The sequence below is a fragment of the Medicago sativa genome, chromosome 5, assembly GCF_051527215.1.
Source record: "Medicago sativa cultivar Bolivia chromosome 5, Bolivia_mono, whole genome shotgun sequence".
Lineage (NCBI taxonomy): Eukaryota > Viridiplantae > Streptophyta > Magnoliopsida > Fabales > Fabaceae > Medicago > Medicago sativa.
In genome coordinates this window covers 3,329,746-3,345,645 of record NC_140753.1, presented here as the reverse complement: position 1 = coordinate 3,345,645, position 15,900 = coordinate 3,329,746, and the positions used below count along the sequence as shown (strand labels likewise).

The 15,900-nt window shown below is 34.3% G+C and overlaps 2 protein-coding genes across 2 annotated transcripts; both read left to right on the top strand.

Annotated features, from left to right (window-relative positions):
* The first annotated feature begins 367 nt into the window (after nt 1–367).
* LOC146919194 (hydroxyproline O-galactosyltransferase HPGT1-like) lies at nt 368–7,329 on the top strand. Its single transcript, XM_085712453.1, has 12 exons — nt 368–655; nt 759–822; nt 1,392–1,441; nt 1,577–1,770; nt 2,307–2,370; nt 2,457–2,529; nt 3,693–3,816; nt 5,108–5,195; nt 5,296–5,346; nt 6,115–6,186; nt 6,289–6,401; nt 6,950–7,329. Exons 1-12 carry the CDS (start codon nt 543–545, stop codon nt 6,970–6,972), a joined length of 1,029 nt encoding a protein of 342 aa, XP_085568579.1. The 5' UTR covers nt 368–542; the 3' UTR covers nt 6,973–7,329.
* A 4,136-nt stretch (nt 7,330–11,465) lies between these two features.
* LOC146919193 (putative glucose-6-phosphate 1-epimerase) lies at nt 11,466–14,927 on the top strand. Its single transcript, XM_085712452.1, has 8 exons — nt 11,466–12,637; nt 12,734–12,808; nt 13,039–13,095; nt 13,193–13,353; nt 13,651–13,785; nt 13,971–14,073; nt 14,182–14,281; nt 14,423–14,927. Exons 1-8 carry the CDS (start codon nt 12,524–12,526, stop codon nt 14,590–14,592), a joined length of 915 nt encoding a protein of 304 aa, XP_085568578.1. The 5' UTR covers nt 11,466–12,523; the 3' UTR covers nt 14,593–14,927.
* Nucleotides 14,928–15,900: the final 973 nt, after the last annotated feature.

Here is a 15,900-nt window from a genome sequence, read left to right as displayed (position 1 = left end):
CTCAAATCAACAACGAAAATTAACTCACAGTCTTGCATCACATGAACCAACATTTTACGAATTAAACTTAATCTTCACTGGGACACCATTACCTTTTGACAAGTTAACGACACCAGCATAACTTCGGACTATAGTGATTTTATCATTTCTGTCATTGGTCCGAAATATCTAGAGACTATACTGTGACACTTATTATATGACAGACAATGAAAATGAAAATTAACTAATCACCTCCGGTCCGGTGAATATCTCCTTCCATTTTCATCCAAAGTTTACCTCGTCCCGTTGTATTGATTATTATTTAATTTAATTTAATTCCCCTCATTCACGTCCCTCGTTATTTATTGGCCCCGTGGTTCTCCCTCTCAACTTCAATTGAAACTTCAAATCGAATCCTTGAAAAATAAGAACGGTTATAACGTCGTCTTCATAGCTCAAACTCCCAAACACAGTTTACCTTAGCTTCTCAAACATCGATTTCGTCCTATAAAACTCTGTGGATCTGAAAATCATTATTACGTATCATCATAATCGAAGAAGAAATGCGTAGCCGGGGATCACAAAACCGGCTTAATGGTAACTCATTTGGATCTCGAGTTTCTGCTCTCATTTTTTCCATGATTGCTACCATGGCCACTGTTTATGTTGCCGGCCGGTTAGTTACTTCTCTGAGTTCTTCATCATCATCATCATCATTTCCCTTGTGAACTTCACCTTCGATTATGATCGTGTGTTATGTTATGTTATGGCATTTGCAGACTATGGCAGGATGCAGAGAGTAGGGTGTATTTAATTGAACAGCTTGAAAAAAGAACTGCTCAGGTATAATGTTTGTTTTCGTCATTGGAGCCGTCGTACTCTATTAATATTAAAGGGGTGTCTGATGTCCGACACTTGTAGTTAGTTCTATTTATTCAATGTATATTTTATTGGTGTCTCCGTGTTAGTATCAATGTTGTGTCCAATGTCCGTGACTGTGTACGTGTGAGTGCTTCATAGGCCGTACTCATATGTTCATGAGTTAGCTGTTATAAGGGGAACTTTAGGGTTTCTCAGATGGAAACCCTAGTTGGACAGCTGTTGACAGATGATGATGTGATCATCATTATACGACCCTAATTGCGGTTCCGCTTGGGTGGGTGTGCCTCTAGGGGATCTTATAGCATGTTCCATAGTGACCCGTTCCTTTACTGGATTGGACTTGGCCCAGTTCTGATAAAAAATTATGATATCGAATATGGTGTCCTTTGATTTTTGTTAAAGGTGTATCATGTTTTGTAAATTTCTGCATTCCATTCTTGAGTGCAATTGCCTGTGTTTTTTTATTTCTTTTTAATTACAAGTTATCCTCATAGGATGTCAATGAAGCAGTATAGTTCATCCGATTTCAGGGTCAATCTGCCATATCTGTTGATGATACATTGAAAATCATAACCTGCAGGTAATTTTTCTTATACGTGTTGTATTGTCAATTTAACTTTGGTTACTGAATTCAAATTTGAACATAGCAGCCAAATAATTTGCCTGCTATGTTTAACATTTATCAGAGGCTATTTTAACATAACCTTATTTTCAGGGAACAACAAAAGAAGTTGTCTGCCCTAGAGATGGAGTTATCTGCAGCTAGAAAGGAAGGATTTGTTCCAAAGCAACTGTCAGTGAACAATGAGAAGCAACCTACAAAAAAGATTCTTTCGGTTATTGGAGTAATGACAACCTTTGGTAGAAAAAAGAACAGAGATGCAATCCGTAAGGCATGGATGCCAACAGGTACATTTTTAATTGGTTTGGTTTCATTTAGGAAGACCAATGCATTTTAGAATTCTCAGTTTTATTCAGTGGAAGCCTTGTTATGTGCACAAAGATTTCAGGGTAGGCTTAGGTTTTGTAGTTTAGCTACTAGTAAACAATCATAACTGTCAGGTTTGGTTTTCTTCAGTTTTATCATCCAATTTTGTACCTGAATGAAATATGACTAATAAGTTATAACTGGGTTTAGGATGCATTCCTTGCAAAGTTAGAACTCGGTAATTGACAGCTAGGTGTAGATCACTTCTCAGTTTCAAGCTATTCACTATTCTCTAACAACATTTATTACTCATTTCTGTGATTTATAGTTTATTTTGGTTTATAAGTTTCTGTGTTTTATTATTTATTTTGGGTTATAAATGTTAGCATGATTAGCCATATGTTCCAAATAAATCACACAATTTGTTATTTGAAATTCTACAAATATCAAATCTAGCTTCTGTATTTTAGTCTTTTTGTGCAAGCCTTTTCTGAACATATTGCTGTCCTATCTGCAGGTGCATCTATAAAAAATCTTGCAGAACAGAAAGGCATCATTGTGAGATTTGTAATAGGAAGAAGGTAAAGTTTTTGAGGTTCAAATTAAAATTTATTAAATGATCTGCTTCTTGCTATTTTTTATTTGACTGGCAATGTCTTCTATACAGTGCAAATCGTGGAGACAGTTTGGACAAAGAGATTGAAACAGAAAATAGTCAGACCAATGACTTCATCATTCTTGTATGTTGACTTCTATATTAATAGTTTTGATGCACTTTTTTTTATTAGTTGTAAAATAAAATATAATAACTTCTTCTATGGATGATAACTGTATTTAAGATGATTTTCATTGTAAAAAAGTCTTGGTGTAATAGAAGTATGGTTTTCAAACTTCAGTTTTTCAGAGAAGACCTGCAGGAGCAACGGTAAGGAGAGTAGACTAGATATTGAACAGCCCAATAGTTAGAGTAGAGGTGAGGGGAAAACCAGCAGGACTGTAAGTTAAACCCTTGAGTTCTGGATTTAAATTGTCAGTCATGAATCATTACATACAGTCCAAAACAAGATATCATATTGTTGTTTGATTCATTTAGTTGACCTTATGTAGCCAATAGTTGTAATTTCCCCTTGTTTCTGGACTGGTTGATATCTGGATGCATGGCATGTAGTTTCATACACATAATTTAATGAGGAGTGCTAGGAATACTCTTTTTCCAATACTTACTCTAACACTCACTCTCTTATTGGAAGAAATCAACGTGAGTCCTACTACTTTATGTGGGTCCCATTTTCAAAGTGAACCCACATAGATTTCACCCAATAAAATAATGAGTGTTTCCAAGAGTGTTCTTAGCACTCCTCTAATTTAATATACGCAACAAGCTGGTAGGTCCATCACACAAGTATATAGGATGAAAGGGAAGGAAGAAACTGAAGGAATAGGCGGGGGAGGGAGTGGTCCCGATGAGGGTGAGAAGGAAAAAAAGAGGACGGAGTGGGAAATAACTGGGATGACAGCTGGCATCATGTGAGTGGAGAGGAGGATGTGAGGATCATGCAAAATGAGGAGAGAGGGTTTTATATGGGAAGTAGTGGTAACTGAATGAGGGTTTCTTACATTTGAAGGAAGTGGGTAGACCAGATTGTGTGAAGAAAGGTTTCTTCCTCAGGAAAGGGGTAACACTAGGTCTCGGTATTTTCTATTTTTCTTCATTTCTGTAAGGAGTTCACATCATCCATAACCAACATCGGTTTATTTCACAGTTGCTGCCACTGTTTGTATATTGGAATTTATCCCTTGTTTAAATCGATCCAGTTATGATACAATTCAGTTTTTTCTTCGTTCTTGAGTTCTATCACAAGCTAATATCCTAGCATCATTATCTTTATTATTTTCTTCACAGGATGAACAAGTGGAGGCAGTCGAAGAGAGTGCAAAAAAGACAAAGTCGTTCTTCATTTATGCTGTGGACAACTGGGATGCTGAGTTTTATGCTAAGGTCAATGACGATGTCTATGTTAATCTTGGTATGTGGTTCTTGAATACTTCTTTTGATGAAAATGATAATGCATCTCTAGTTATATATGAACATAAGGTTTGTTTCTTCAGAAAAAAAGAGTTTAAGAATTAGAAGAAATCATATACAAGATTCCACAGTTTGCAGTTTAGTTTCAGGGACTGAAGAACGTACCATCAGTGAAAAATAAACAAGGGAAATTATCAGTACTGATCAACTCACGGAAGAGCTAGAATTTCTTGACAAGCCCCTCCCCTAAAATTAGATAAATTTATTGAATTCCTAGCAAACTGAAAATTCAGAAGTGATGGCATTTGATCAAAGCCAATAGGATTAATGGTCAAGAAGATTATCCGTAGTAGGGTTCATATATACAAGTCCTTTTTCAGTTCTAGTTGTTAATTCACTGGACTACTTTTGCTGTCTCACATTGTCATTATGCAATTGCAACTTCAGATAGACAATTTTCTTCCAAGGATTTTTAGGAGTGTTTCAAAATCTAGAAAGCCATACCACCTGTTGAATAAAATTATATCTGACGTTTGAGGTATTTACATGAACAAAAGGTACACGAAAAGATTGAACAATTTAAATGAACAAAATCTAGACATAGTATTTCAATCAGCAACAGTACTGCTCCAAAATCCATGTCAAGAAGGATGCTGTATCTCTTGTTCTATGGTTGCAACTGGATTGAATTTGTGAACTTAGATGTCTTGCATTTACCATTGGGTAAAAGTATACAATCCAAGGCACAATCTGTCGCTTAAGTTTATTATCTAAGGGCCACATCAAAACGTGATCTCAGCCTTTATGCCATTTATTGGATCAAGTTCTTATCAAGCTTAAAGCTATAGATTAAAGTTAGAGTGCAAACCTTTCTAAGTGTAAATTTTTCTGTCTATGGTTACCATCCCAAACTCCATATTGATCTTACTTAGATTCAACAACCTTGGTCCTTGCCAAGGCAGGATGCTTGCCCACCTGGCTAACAAGCCGACTATGAGAAGTCCACTGTTGTCACAGACAATTTATTTGTTTGATTGTTGACCCAGAGTATCTACAAGTTTCTAACAGGTTTTTAGGGAAACTGGGAAATGAAATCTGTTTGCCCGCTTGTGATCCAACTAGCTTGATAACACTTTTAGAAGGGCTAATTTATAAGTATTTTTGTTTGCTAAGAGTTATGATATAGGCTTTACTAGGACTGTTTCCAACAATGTTATTGTTTGCTGATGTCATACTGGAACCGGAAGGATGTGTCATGTGTCACTGATTGTATGACTTAATTTATTCTACAGATGCCTTTGGAGGAGTGATAACTTCTCATTTGGAAAAACCCCGTGTATATATTGGTTGTATGAAATCGGGTGAAGTTTTCTCTGACCCGTGAGTATTGTCAAAATGCTTCCATGTTTCATTTGACTAATGACAATTGTTTGTTTTGGTATTAATTTCTCCCTTTTCTCATTTTGTCTAAATCTTATAGGACACATAGATGGCATGAGCCAGACTGGTGGAAATTTGGTGATGGAAAATCGTGAGTAATACAGACTCAACTGTCATTTTCTTTTTGGAAAATACCATTAACCTTGGTTACAGGAATCAATAGTAGAAGTTTTTTAATGGAAGTAGCTACTGAATACTGTGATTTTCAAGAATTTTTTTCCAATTTTTAATTCTATAACCAGTGTCTTAACAACACCGATTACCTACACCCATTTTCTGACAACTGTTAACAAAGGGCTTGTTAAGGTTTTCAAAATTAAGTCCATGTTAGTAAGTGTAGGTTTTTTTTTTTTTTTTTTTATTTAAAATTTTAAAATAAGATTAGTTGACAGGACTTTTGCTTATGGTGGAGTGTTGATAATAAAGCTAAAACTGTCCTTTTCTATGATACCACCATAGCCATTTTTTTATTTGAGAAGAATTGCCAAATTGTTTTTAATTTAGCGCGACAGTCTATATGATACCATCTTTCAAAATTCATCTTTAGGAAAATTACTCGATCTACTGATAGTTTGAGTATAATGCCTTATCAAAAGATGTTTCATTCACATGGTATGGATTTTTTTATGAGCTTGAGCAGCAATAGAATTTTGATAATAATGATTAATAAATTTGATTTGTTTTCTGAATAAAAAGTCAGTTTTCCTACATATTTGTCCATTTTTTGCTTAACTTTTTCTTACACTCTAAAATTACTCTCCAGATCGTGGTGCTATATTGCCATATCCATAATTTTGCTTCTCTCTATCTGGCCTTTCTATGATAGCATCATATATTAGTGTTTGTCTGATATGTATAGGTACTTTCGACATGCTTCAGGCGAGGTATATGCCATTTCAAAAGCATTGGCTCAGTTTATTTCAATAAATAGGTATAGTATTGTGTCCTTTTTTTCCTGTGGTTTTTCTATTTGTTTTGAAATTGTGTTAAAAATGGTTGTGATAACTAATAAAATTATATGTTTGCTCTGCAGATTTATTCTTCGTACATATGCACATGATGATGTAAGCACCGGATCATGGTTTATTGGGCTGGACGTGATGCACATTGATGAAAATAAGTTTTGCTGCTCATCCTGGTCCACAGGTCTCTTTCTTTCCATCCCCTCACAATCACATACACGTGCTTGGAATTTACTATATGATTAGTTGTTAGGATCTTATCCGTCCAATTTAAATTTTTAAGACATGATAGTTTTTTGGTAGCAAAAGATAAACTAAGACATTTGATATGAGAAGAAAATATTTGATAGTTTGTTTTGTATTTTCATTAAATATAGAAGTGTCATATTGTTTTTAATTTTTGTTTCAAAAAAGTTTATATAGAAACTGAAAAATTGTTTTTTTTACTACAAATAAAAAAAAAATTGCATTTTATCATTTTTAATAAAATTGCAATCCTTAACATATTCTCAAATTACACACGTCCTTGTTTTTCTGGGATATCACTATTATTACAAATTTGCGATTGGACTTTTTAAATCAGATTGTTTTTAAATGAATTCAGTTTCAGTAAGCTAATGCTGACATGATCACAACAATTAAACAAATGGTGATTAGTTTTTGCCGTTTCCACAGTTCTATTGAAATTAATTAAATTGGTCGTGTTACATATGTTTTCTTCCCATCTTTCAGGGGCAATTTGTGCATCAGTATGACAACTTGTTAGTTGCCACCGACAATTTGAGTCATATATGAAGGATGTATAGGAAACAGAAACCTGTTACTTGGACCATCATCGTTTTTGCTTCAGGTGATTTTCCTCCCCCATATAACTTTTCAGCCAGACGTTTGATTCTTCGAGTTGAAGACCAGAAACTGTTGGTTATGAGCTCTGCCTTTGTGACAATAGATAGTTAGATACTCACATACATACTTTTTGTGATTGTTCAAAGATATTGAGAAATTGACACCGTGTTTGTCTGATTTTGAGAACCGATCCTTCCCCCATTGAATCATGTAATATAAATTGCTCTCGGCCATTAATCTAACATTTTCCCCATGAGATTATTAAAGTATTTGTTAGAATAACTTAAAAAAAAATTACTACTAGAGTTGAGATTTCTTTTGTGAAAGAGAAGAGTTCAGATTTTCATGTTGAATTCATTCTTCATTTTAGATTGGCCATTCTTAGGCAATCTATGTTGTAGGGTATGATGCAGCTCCCCCTTTTTTTATAGACAAATTTCTATAAACCCTTTTGTCACTGAGGTACCTTCAGGCCTCGTTTGGTTGGTTCATTTTTTTCTTCTTTGAATAGCAAAATGATATCAGCTGAAGTTGGTCTTTTCGAAGTTGTTTACATGCAGTATCAATTATAAATTTGTTCATTAGTGATTAATATCACTTAGTTTACTATCTAATGTGAGTTTAGAACTTCAAAGTGAATTGCTCATTGTATAAGAGCCCCAACACTTTATTTACTACTATAAGTATCATTTCTCAAACCGCTAGTACTTATTTTCACACTGCTGACGTGGGTTGCATATTTTGTGAATGTTCTAGTAAGTTTAGAAAACTCAAACCAACTGCATTGTGCTCCCTTCCCTTTGGTGTACTCTATTCAGAATGTTTTAAGCCGAAACATTTGAAAATTGCTCTCTCAAGTGTTGCTCTGAAGCCGGTTTCTATCGGACGATAATTTCGGATAAGCTATTTTTTACTCTTTGTTTGGAAATAGCTTATTGGAAGCGATATTGGTTATCTTCCCAGGCTTTTGCATTCGGAACAGTATTTTTGCAAAGTTTCAAATGTTTCTTCATAGAATCTCATTATCATTGCTAAAACTCACTTTTTGCCCCCTAAGTTTGCAGAAGTTGCGATTTTGGCCCCTATTAAAAAAAATGGCAAGAGTGACCCCCCATGTTTACCCCCTTTTGCAAAAGCCCAATTTTGACCCAGTCAACCTTACTTGGCATGCCACCTGTGTAAATTTTTAATTAAAAATTATTAAAATTGCCACGCGTATAATTTGAATAAAAAAATAAAAAAAAAGGAAATAAAAAAGGGAGGGGCACGTGAGGTCTCTTCTCTCTTCTTTCTTCCTTCTTTTCCTCACTATTCTTTCTTCCTCTTCATCTTCAATCCATACCAAACATTTATCTTCTTCATTCAATCTTCCATTAATTTTCCAGAAACCCTATTATCTTAAATTCATATCAAACTTAAACCAATACTCCTTTCTTCTTCTTCTTCTTCTTCTTCTTCTTACTTGTTCTGCCCACACCACACACTCCTCACTTTGTCTTCAACCTTTCTACTTTTTTTTTGTACGGTATACAAGCAACAACCAGACAAAGAAACAGGTCAACAACCTTTAAAAATTCTCTTTCGCAGACGACACCAACAGGAACAAAGGCCAAAACAATGCTTGGCACAAATTGCAACCACCAAGGCACACGAAGCTAAAAACCAAATCCAAAATAAAAACAAAAGTATGCAACATTAATTTTCAACTAAAAATTCTCTCCCACCTTGATTTTAATTCTTGAAACATTTTAAAACTGTAACATTGATTGTGTGTGGTGAATTCTATGCCACAGTATATATGCAACACAATACAAAGGAAAAATGCAGCAAGTTTTTTCTCTTAATTTGACCTCCTGCAAAAATTTCCCGTGAACTTAACCTCCGGCTACAATTCCGGCAACCTCCATAACACCGCCGTTGACGAGTGGTAGTCTGGTGGTGCGGCAACATGCTGTCGTCGGTGGTGAAAGTGGTGGCGGGTTTATGGACAGATCCATTTTTTCATGAAGATTATTGTTGTTGTAGTAGTGGAAATGGAAAAGGGTGTGGCTGCCATATAATTCTGCTGCTGCAAATTGAACATGAAGGGGAAGGAAATGCATTTGCTGGAATTCAAGAAGCTCACGTGTGCCTTTCCAAATTACCCTTTCATTTTTTCATTTTATTAATTATGAATTACACGCGTGGAATTAAAAAAAAATACAAAATAAAAATAAATACACATGTGGCGTGCCACATAAGGTTGACTGAGTCAAAATTGACGTTTTGCAAAAGGGGGTAAACATGGGGGGTCACTCTTGCCATTTTTTTTTAATAGGGAGCCAAAATCGCAACTTTTGCAAACTTAGGGGGTAAAAAGTGGGCTTTAGCCTTTAATTTTTAGTAAAATATAATAAAAATTCCACGAGAAGGATTCAACATTTGTACGCTCTGACTTTTGTATCTTTATAAGTTAAGGAAAATGTATTTCCATCCTAAATTTATGACAAAAACTGTTGGATTGGAAGCAACTTCCGGGAAGTTCCTCAAAAAGCTATTATAAGGACAGTGTTCCCTACGCTTCCGTCTGCAAATGAACACAATTACAAAAGACTCCTCCAAGTCTTAACTAACAATAACCATTTTCTTATGTGCAAATGTTATTAAATTAATTAATTATAATAATTTATAAAGTTTGAGTTGAGTCCAAACCTTCCTTGTTTTTTTACTGGTCCTAAACCTAAACTCTAGTAAAATAAATGAATTACGTTGTGTTGATATATTTCTACAAAATTAGCCAAGTAGAAAGTCACACCATAATTATTTTAACCATTTGGTATATTATTTTTTGTCTTTTCTGAAGATATATTATTCTAGACAAAATAATATTACATAATTTTGTCTAAAATGGCCGGCGCTGTCGGACTATCTGAACTCTGAAGATAAGTTTTCGTTTAAAGATTTAATAGTTCTAGTTGCATGCAATCATATTGATAAAATGATTTTTTATAATTTCTCTTATTCATTTTTTATTTTCCAGCTCTGATATAATTCACGTTTTCTTTTGTTGTTGACAATCTCATTCATGTTTTTCTTTAGAGGAATCTCATTCATGTTTTTTGACATAAACTAGTGCACCGACTATTTTGATAGATAAGGTATCCGCTCTATGCATTGCTTCTCTTCTTTCTAACTTCAAACTCACGTCATGGTTCATGAGGAGTACAAGTTTTCGACTTTCTTAATTTTTTGGCAAGTGAAACTACTACTCCCTCCGTCCCTTAATGTAACCCCGTTTGCATTTTTCACATTTCTTAAGAAAAGTTGTCAGTGTAATTAATGTGTATGTTTTGTGTATTAATATTACCAAATTGTCCTTTGTTTGTACACCCTCTGGTCACTAATATAAGCAAAAATCCACTTTTTAGATACATTCAATTAATGATGTATGTGGTCTTTATTATATGTCACATACAACATTAATTGAATGTATCTAAAAAGTGGATTTTTGCTTATATTAGTGACCGGAGGGTGTATGTGAATTAAATTTGACTATTCATATTTCAAGACAAGTTAGTAGTATTAATTAGGGGTATGTTTAGGAAAAAAGTAATAAATGCATCTAGTAATTTGAAAAGGGAGTTACATTTAGGGACAAAAATAAAATCAAATGGGTGGTTACATTAAGGGACGGAGGGAGTATTTTTTAGAGGTTAAACAACTAAAAATTAAAAACCGTATTCAAGATTGTATAAAAATACATCCTTGTTGATGTGATATAGAGAGAAAAGTAATTAAAAAATTAATTGATATATGTCTTTTTACCTACTTCGCTACCATATATTTTAAAAATTAAAAGCAATATTAATCACATGATTGACTTTAAATGGTTAATGAACTACGATGAAAGACGAATAGTTCGAGTTCAAATTCTAGTTAAAACAAATTTTGACTAGAATTTATTTATCCCTTAACCAAATTCAATTTTTTTCATGGGAATTGAATGGTTAAAAAAGAAAAATTAACAATATTTAAAAATAATAAATAAAAAGCTATATATAGAATAATCACTCAACGCATTAGGAGAATAAAATGAGAAGTCATATATGTGCAGGACAAAAGGACTCAAATAAATATAAACTTCATTTTCTTAAATATACTAATAAAAAAAATCAGTTATTTACTAAGAGTCCATTCGATTAAATTAAATTTTGTAAATCCTCAGTAAGAGTGATTTAGTGTTTTTTTTTTGTGCAACCGATGTATCTTTACGCACAACTGCAGAGATTAATTCCTTGATCCGAATACTGTAAAGGTTAGCTAAGACACACATTATCATAGTTTAATTCAATTAATTTTTTTTATATAAAAAAAGACCGTTAAATTTGTATTACATGGTTTGTCTTTGTCCCTTTTGAGTGTTGTATGACCCCTAACTAACGGTTTACAGATTATCTTATCTATCTCTCAATCCCAGCACAACAGTGGTAGCAGGCCTTGTTGACCTGAAATGAAAGGTCCATAATCCACCAAGTCTTCCTCCATTTAAAGCTTTATTAAGGTTTGAAGTATATTAGACTCATATGTCTAACTTTTAAACCGCTTTAAGGGTTTGAAAGATCATACAACTCTGAATTGTCAACTGGGTCGTTTATTCTGGTATTGCTTGCTTGCTGAGTCACATGTTCATATTTTTTTTTTTGTTGACCAAAGTAACAATTTTCATATTAAATTCCACAATAGGCGTTGAAAGTCCAAACCATTCAATTCAAATTTAACACATTTCATTAATTCTCCTTTGCCGCTTAATTATTGATCACATATTTTCTCTGTCTACGGATTAAGTTTATGATACCTTCATTGTTTTCTTTTTTGAAGAATAATGATACCTTCATTATTATGTGACTGTTTCTTTTAACTGGCCCATTTCATTAATTCTTCAAAATCCGTCCATATTAAAATAAAAAAGACATGCTCACCTCAATTACAAAAAATTGACAAGACACCATTTTATCCTCAATATTTTGTTCTTGATTCTTGAGTTGTAACTATCAACTTTATTTCTTCCCTTTTCAATAAGATTTTCATATTTGTTTCTGTTACTGTTACAGATAATAACTGAATTATTAGGCCTAACGGTGCCAAAAATATATAACTCTTTGTATCTCTTGATTTTGGCTTAGTAAATAGATAAACAGTTACAATCTTTATTTCTAGATCACATATAGTTGGAAGAAATTGGCCTTTCATTTTCAATCTTCACGAAAAAACTTTGTTTGTCACAAGAAAGTTGTCATGGGAAGCTTGTGATTTTTCATGTGCTGAACCAATTCTGTCACATCAAAGTTGGTTTTCTTAACTTCTGATAACTGATAAATCAGTTTTTGGTGTCCATTACTTAGAATTTAGAAACAGAGGAAAAAACAGAGATACTGTTTCTTGTTTTTCCTTGAATTGTTACTCTCAAAGTAGTTTTTTGAGATGAATCATTCTGGAGCTGAAAGTGATCATAAAATAACATCAGTTGAAGTTATCAAGGACAAAAATGGAATAGAACAAGTTGTTCTTCGAAACGTTCGAGGAGCTTCAGCAACGGTTACATTTTCTCAACTCTTTCAATTTCAATTTCAACTACCGCATCTACCCTTTTGAATTTGATTGGTGCTAGCGTTGTGTGTGTGACTTTTTCAGGTTAGCTTGCACGGAGGGCAAGTTCTTTCATGGAAAACAGAACGCGGTGAAGAGTTATTGTTCACTAGTACCAAGGTAAATGAGGTTTTTTTGTGCCAGTTATTTCCTATGTAGCACTGACACTTCGAATTAAAGGCATGTCCGGTCACTTCTATGATTGGTGTTTATGTGTCCAGTATCAGTGCTGTGTCTGATATATGTGATAGTGATTCGTAGGTTATTTCTCGACAATATTACCAATTAACCTTAATTTTGTTTGTAAAATGTAACAAATTTTTATGACATTTCTCTCTCTTTCCAATTAGGCCGTCTATACTCCTCCAAAACCAGTACGAGGAGGAATCCCAATCTGTTTTCCACAGGTAATTTTAGATAGTAGTACTATTTATATAACACCTGAATTACAGAAATCTATATAGATAGATAGATAATAAGGTTGGTTGGTGTGATTTATTTTAGTTTGGAAACCGTGGAACACTAGAGCAACATGGATTTGCAAGGAATAAGATATGGGTTATCGATCAAAATCCTCCACCACTGCCCACGGATTCAAATGGAAAAGCTTGCATCGACTTGCTGCTCAAACCATCTGAAGACGATATGAAGATATGGCCACATAGGTGCGACGCGCTTTATCTTCTATACTTTACTAACATCACAACCAGCATTTTACTTATGAATTTGGGGGACTGAGAAGAATAACTGAGATAAATTGAGAGGCTATATATAGAACTATTAAAGGACTATTGGCTTGAGAATCCTTACAAAGAAAAATGAATCGCATCCAAGAGAGGAGAAATCCCAAAAGCATGTAGCTAGATACCCCAGTTCCTATATAATAACAAGTATATTTCATGTATCTTGAGAATTGAGATTGTTGGATGACAATGTTTTATGTACTAAATTATTTTATTCAGCTTCGAGTTTCGCCTAAGGGTCTGTTTGGCAGCAGATGGCCGTCTGAATATGATATCTCGCATCCGGAATGTCAATGGCAAGCCTTTCAGTTTCTCCTTTGCATTTCATACATATTTCTCCATATCAGATATCAGGTCCGTATGCCATTCCAACACTTTCAAGATAAGATCAAGATCAATTATTTTATCAAGGAATCAATCTGTTCTGAAAGATTAATTTCTTTTCACAAGTCCTTTTGTTCGTTTTTAAATTTTATAAAGTTGCAAAAAGTTGCATATAAGTTTTTAAGTTAACCTTAACTTTTGCCGATTATTGACAGTGAAGTGAGGGTAGAAGGGTTGGAGACTCTTGACTACCTGGATAACCTATACCAGAAGGAACGCTTCACAGAACAAGGAGATGCTTTAACATTTGAATCTGAGGTGAGGAAATTGATGATTTTAATTCAAGTTCATCCTTATATTTATCAAGTTAAATTAATCTGCAACCCTTGAAATTTTACCAACATGCTAAGGTCTTATTTGTGTTAGGTGGATCGAGTTTATCTCGATTCTAGCAGTATGGTAGCCGTTCTAGATCATGAGAAGAAACGAACATTTGTGATACGAAAGGAAGGTCTTCCAGATGTTGGTAAGTGTCTTTCATTCTAAACAAATGACATTTCCGACTCAAAATCTAAGTACTATAATTGGAAAAACTTCTGTTATTTCATTACACAAACATGAAAGATAACTAAAACTAACCATCCATGTCAATTTACACATTGAATAGTTGTTTGGAATCCCTGGGAGAAAAAATCAAAGTCAATAGTGGATTTTGGGGATGAGGAGTACAAGCAAATGCTCTGCGTGGATGGTGCAGCAGTTGGAAATCCGATAACCTTAAAACCGGGAGAAGAATGGACCGGCCGCTTGGAGCTTTCTGTTGTACCTTCTACTTGACTTGACTTCAATGTGCAGTTTGAAAGAAAATACTAACATAAATAAACCATCAAGCATTGGTTATTGTTTTAGCAAATCTTTTGCAGCCTAAAAATCATGAGCAATATCAATAAGAAGAGCTGCATGTGTTGTTGTTCAAGATCAACCACTTTTCAAGTATATACACATATTAGTGATGTATATGAGGTTAACTTGAGAAATATTATGACTATGAAGATTTTTTTTTCTTCCTCTTTATGTATGCTTTGCATTTATTGTAAACATCCAAGTCATGTAGATGAAATTGTTGTAGTTAACTTTATAAAAGGAAAAAAAAAAGAAAGATTTGACAGGAACCCAACTCCTACAAATACTCCTTTGTCTTGTTTTCTCATTCTCCCTTCATGGATTATTGATTAACCTATATGAACCAATTATCATCAAGAGCTACTGTTGTGAATTCGGACAAAATCACACCAATGAATAACAAAGATGTGTGGAGCAAAGGAAGTGGTAATCAATAGATAAAGTGTCTCCAAGCAACAACAACAAAAACAGATCTAAATCTAAGTGTAGAGTAACACCACAAGCATAATCAAAGCAATAAAGATAAGCAATGAAAGAAAGGAACAAACACACCAAGATGGTAACCCAGTTCGGTCCAATATGACCTACTCTGGGGGAGAGAGCAGCCCTCCAATCCACTAAGATGAAAGTGATACAAATGGGTTACAAGAAATTAGCTTAAAAGCTCACAAAAGAACAAGACCTAATTTCTACCCATTTTCATGTCACCCACACTCACAATGAATCCTAAGAGAAAACACAAAAGGAAGCTTTTGATCCTTCCAATGGTGAAATCTCACTACCCAAGGTGTTTACAATGTTTCCCAACCCAAGAGATCCTCACTACAAAGACACTCAACCCTAAAGTTACCTCCTTTGTAATCCAAGTTTCTCTCTCTTCAAGCTCTCTTTCAAAATCTGCAAAGAAACACTTATATAGCAGTCTTCAGCTGTCAAAATCGTGTCACGTTTGTCCAAATCGTGACACGTTTGATACGTACGACCCAAGGTACGACCAACCTTATCCTGAAAACGTACCCAGCAAGCCGAAAATCGTGTCACGTTTTCCCAAAATCGTGCCACGATTATACACCAGCAAAACATGCTTTCGGCATAGCCAAAATCGTGACACGTTTATGAAATCGTGTCACGATTTCTCTGTTTCTCAAAACCACAAATTTGAAGCCAAAACAACATTCTCCACCTTGACTTCTAATTTGGTGATGATGTCAGTTTAACCATCAACCACCATGCTGCTCTCTC

What these genes read in the sequence shown, in the direction of transcription:
- LOC146919194 (XM_085712453.1), top strand. Translation starts at nt 543, where the DNA reads ATGCGTAGCCGGGGATCACAAAACCGGCTTAATGGTAACTCATTTGGA. An exon ending in CCAATGACTTCATCATTCTT is followed by an intron (nt 2,530 to 3,692) that starts GTATGTTGACTT and finishes TTTTCTTCACAG; the next exon opens with GATGAACAAGTGGAGGCAGT. An exon ending in CTGCTCATCCTGGTCCACAG is followed by an intron (nt 6,402 to 6,949) that starts GTCTCTTTCTTT and finishes CCCATCTTTCAG; the next exon opens with GGGCAATTTGTGCATCAGTA.
- LOC146919193 (XM_085712452.1), top strand. Translation starts at nt 12,524, where the DNA reads ATGAATCATTCTGGAGCTGAAAGTGATCATAAAATAACATCAGTTGAA. An exon ending in TATTGTTCACTAGTACCAAG is followed by an intron (nt 12,809 to 13,038) that starts GTAAATGAGGTT and finishes CTTTCCAATTAG; the next exon opens with GCCGTCTATACTCCTCCAAA. An exon ending in CTTTAACATTTGAATCTGAG is followed by an intron (nt 14,074 to 14,181) that starts GTGAGGAAATTG and finishes TATTTGTGTTAG; the next exon opens with GTGGATCGAGTTTATCTCGA.